A 4227-nucleotide genomic window follows, 5' to 3' on the forward strand; every position below is an offset into this window, starting at 1 on the left:
GTAGAATTCCGACTTAATATAGCAATATGATGCCTCATTTTTTTGGTCATAAATACTGGTGGAATATAGCGCTTATACTAATATATATATATATATCTCTCTCGCTTATACTGACAGATGAAATTCTGCCAGTAACCCGAAATTTTTCTTTAGTGCAATCTTATTTCAAAAAAAATACGTAAAAGCAATAGCTGGCACCCAAATATTGAGGTAATTTTCTTACGGCTTTATATCAAGTACCCAAACACTGAATGTTTCACAGCACATAGAAATAATTTGTACACAGTAAATTATCCCTCAAGTTACTTTAAAACTACTTGACAAATTAAAAACTACTAGCAGTCCAGTAAACAGACTCAAAAAAGCTAAAATCCCAGCAACAAATCATCTTTCAAATTAAAAACTACTAGCAGTGCGGTAAACAGACTCAAAAAGCTAAAATCCCAGCAATAAAACATCTTTCAAGCATGAGTTCGTATGAGCCCCAAAGCCAACCTTCCTTTCCATATCCTCCTCATTTTGGAGTGAAAGCCTAATTCATATCCACCGCAAATATTAATTAACATAAACTAAAAAGGAAAAGATAATTAATCTTCTAAAGTAATTGGCATTAGTAAATACTTACAGCGAAGATGGTTGCGTGGCCTGGGTCGGCGAGGTGAGCGAAGAGATTGTCAATTGGACCGGTGCCGGTGTAGATGTGTTGGAACCACGCGCCAATAACAGCAAGCATAGCGAGACGTCCGTTTTTTATCTCTTTGGTCCTCAGTTCTTTGACTTTCTCAGGCGAACCGCTGCCCCAGCCCAGTGGGTCAAACCAGAGCCCGCCCGGATAACCCACATCAGTGCCGGTGAGCTTGTTGTTGGGGAAAATGGGGTCCGTGTTGACGCAGCCGGGCTTAATGATGTCAGCCCAACGACGGCCTTCGGCCCAGCCAATAAGAATAAGTTCGATGATGAAGAGGGTAGTGGTGTCGGTGAAGTAGTCCAGCTCGCCGGCCGAGTACCAAGATGGTGTGTTAAGGATGCCTAACTTAGTAAGAAACTCGGGAATGAAGATGCCAGCGGCGCCTAGCATCGCCCATCGACAGTGCACCAGCTCTGACTGCACATTCCATCTTAAGCTCTCCGGGTCCGACCCTGCATCAAGACAGCTTAAACAATTCAATGTTTGTTTGGGAGAATGAAATCAAAGAACGAAGGTTGGGTCCGATGAATTAGGCTTTTCTAAACAAAAATTTAAATGCATGGAATAGGCCGCCCATCAATAATTTTTTATTTTTTTTACAGAATGCCATATCCTCATAAGCTTTAACAATTTAGACGTTTTTAATATCACAATCAAATGAACACTCAATAATAATATCAAATAATTGTGAAAGTCATCCTTTCTTTATCAAAAGTACTAAAATACCCACGAGTCATTTGATCTATAGTTAAATCATTGACTATAATACTACCTTTTTAAAATGCTGAAAATAATAAGATCAATATTAGGCTCAATAAATGAAATGCTCAAGTTTTTAGAAGTGATAGTCATCTCAACTTGAAATTTCAAGGATATAACTTAATATGGGATGAATAAATTGATGGATTCAGGTACTTACCGAGGCCAAGTGGATCGAACCCAAAGTCACCTGGAAGGCTGCATCCATGGAATTTGATGATTTCAACGAATTGTCAAATATTAAAAGAAATAAAAAGCAGAGAGATCGATTGATAACAGTTCTGATCATAGGCTGTTTGGTTGGAAAACAGAATAAAATTATTAATCCTTGAGTAAGAAATTTAAATATTCAAATGCAATTCCATAAAATTAATGTTTTGCTTTTTTTAAAATCTAAATCAAGTATTTATTATTATTATTATTATTTAAATCTAAATCAAGTATGTTATATTATCTAGATTTATTAGGTTACATGAACAGTAATTACGGCAAAATAACTAAAATTCCCAATAGCTAATCTAGCTATTGATAAGGAAGGTTTTTGTTCAACATGAGAATAACATTGGGCATGAACGCTCGAGCTAAAGCTAAGAACTAGAAATAATGTTTCCCCTAGTTACCAACATCTTAAACATATCTTTCTATAACGTTCAAATTAAGCAATCGTGAAATCATTGGCTTCATATCACATAAATTTTTCTCACTGTAATATTGTGAACCCTTTTCTAGTTTTATTTATTAACATTCTTTACAAAAGTTAGACATTGCAGGTGAAAATTTTTGAAGTATAGAATTGCAGATTCTGCAGTTTGTGGATGCATAAATACAGGTACAAAAAAAATAAATGAACATTTTGTTTTACAAATGAATAGAAGTGATATATTTTTTTTAATTGAATCAGGACATAATTATCGATATGTTTGAATCAAATTCTAGACAATTTTTATTAATTTAACCTGGATAACAAAATCATATAACAGTAAGATATATTTAGAATTTTAGTTTTGATAATACAATCAGGAGGTAGAGTTAGAATTTTATGTTTTTTCGTTACTTAATCAAGAGGATAAATTTTAAGATTTACCTTCCATCAAGCCAAGGAGGTGGAGTGCTTCCTGGGAACCAAAGCGGCCTCTCAATTGCCTCGGCTGACACTGAGAAAGATGGCCGTGGGGCGGCGGCCACCGCCTTACTTTGCCTCAGTCTCCTTCCAACCAGGAAAGATGCTTTTGTTGCACTGAGCCCGTTCCCACTCTTCTGAGCACTAGAAAACCATCAAACCAAAGCAACTCATTCCTATTTTAAGCTTTATTTTGCTTATAAAAAAGGAAGCTTTTATGAACTTACTTTGCTGAAGAGATGGCTACAGCGGCGACAGCGGAGGAGGGAGCACACACGGAGGCCATATTCAACTGAGCTTGGAAGCAAAAGAGGGGATGGTGGTGAGTATAAGTCAAGGGAGGGGGCTTATCTGAGGAAGATAGGAGTGCAGGCTTGTGGCTTGCAGATGCCCTGGCACGTGGACTGGATAATCCATCGTGTGGCTACGAATCATGCATAGCTATGTCCATGGGGTCACCCCAATGGTTGTGTGGCTCTCGTTGGATCTTCTCTTTACGAAAAATCGTTTGTTACTTTGCAATGCTGCCCGACGACATTGTTAAAATGACAATTATATGCTAGGAGTATGACGTGAAGGCAAAAATATTCTATCTAGAAGCACAATGTAAAAAACCATTTTGCATAGGACGGAAAGGCATTTCCTCAAAACAATAAACTATTTTGTTAAGAAAAGATAATATAATTCATTTATCTTAAGGCAAACTATAAGTTTGCGTTGCTTTATGGTAGAACAAAATAAATCATATTTTATTATGAATATATCTTAAATTAAAAAATATTTTAATTTTTTTTAATCTTATTATACTAATATATTTTGAATGATGACTCCTTATCAGAGGTCGTGCCAGGATTTTTCTATGATGAATTCAAATCATTGATTAAAAAAAAATTCTTTAATCATTTTCATGCAGGCTTGGGACTGATATTGACGGTTTAAAATTTTTTTCAAACACAACATTATTAAAATGATAAATTAATATAGGTTAAAAAAAACTTACAACGGAGAATATTTTATTTTCATTTTTTAATGCATGTTAACTACAATCTATCTCTTCGAGTCTTCATATTTTGAAATCATTAAATAATCCTTTTATTATCAATAATATTAAAGATTTTTTTTTCAATATATGTAATCAGATAGTCATCCATCCAAGAGTCTCTCATACGATTATATAAACGATTCTTTATAATCTTTATAGTTGAGAATGCCCGTTCGACTGTCGTTGTAGCAATTGCCAAATTAGAGCAAGTTTTATAAATAGGAATACCAAAGAATAAATTTCATTCTTTTTAGTCCCTACCAGTTTTTGAACGAGTTTCCAAGTCTTTTTAAATTCATAAATGCGACACTAGATCTCATATCAATAATAAAATTATCAAGTTCGTTATTTAATATGATGAGAGCTATATTTAAAAAATCTAACAGATAAAACTTGACCAGGCTTTTCAACCATCTCTTATTAAAAGCTAAAAGTGAGTCACATAGATTCAAACATGCTACACACATAAGTAGCTCTATATTTATTTCATTAAATATGTTGTTGAGTTCTTAGAATTGCATATCTATTGCAGTGCAAAACAATTCAACTTATTAATGATGTCTATTAGTGATTGCTTTAGCTTCCCGCCTTGATCTTCCTCGCTTTACAAAATATCAT

General features: G+C 34.5%; 1 protein-coding gene across 1 annotated transcript; it reads right to left on the reverse strand.

Moving 5' to 3' along the window:
* Nucleotides 1-205: 205 nt before the first annotated feature.
* Nucleotides 206-2952, reverse strand: LOC110101443 (chlorophyll a-b binding protein, chloroplastic). The gene is made up of 5 exons (XM_020829353.2): nt 2795-2952; nt 2532-2711; nt 1608-1645; nt 626-1140; nt 206-532 (listed from the first exon to the last, which is right to left on the reverse strand). The coding sequence occupies exons 1-5, from the start codon at nt 2851-2853 to the stop codon at nt 515-517; spliced, it is 810 nt and encodes a 269-aa protein (XP_020685012.1). The 5' UTR covers nt 2854-2952; the 3' UTR covers nt 206-514.
* Between the last annotated feature and the right edge of the window lie 1275 nt (nt 2953-4227).

The sequence above is a fragment of the Dendrobium catenatum genome, unplaced genomic scaffold, assembly GCF_001605985.2.
Source record: "Dendrobium catenatum unplaced genomic scaffold, ASM160598v2 fragScaff_scaffold_950, whole genome shotgun sequence".
Taxonomy (NCBI): Eukaryota; Viridiplantae; Streptophyta; class Magnoliopsida; order Asparagales; family Orchidaceae; genus Dendrobium; species Dendrobium catenatum.

What these genes read in the sequence shown, in the direction of transcription:
- LOC110101443 (XM_020829353.2), bottom strand. Translation starts at nt 2,853, where the DNA reads ATGGCCTCCGTGTGTGCTCCCTCCTCCGCTGTCGCCGCTGTAGCCATC. An exon ending in GTAGCCATCTCTTCAGCAAA is followed by an intron (nt 2,712 to 2,794) that starts GTAAGTTCATAA and finishes ATGGTTTTCTAG; the next exon opens with TGCTCAGAAGAGTGGGAACG. An exon ending in GTTCGATCCACTTGGCCTCG is followed by an intron (nt 1,141 to 1,607) that starts GTAAGTACCTGA and finishes GTCTTGATGCAG; the next exon opens with GGTCGGACCCGGAGAGCTTA.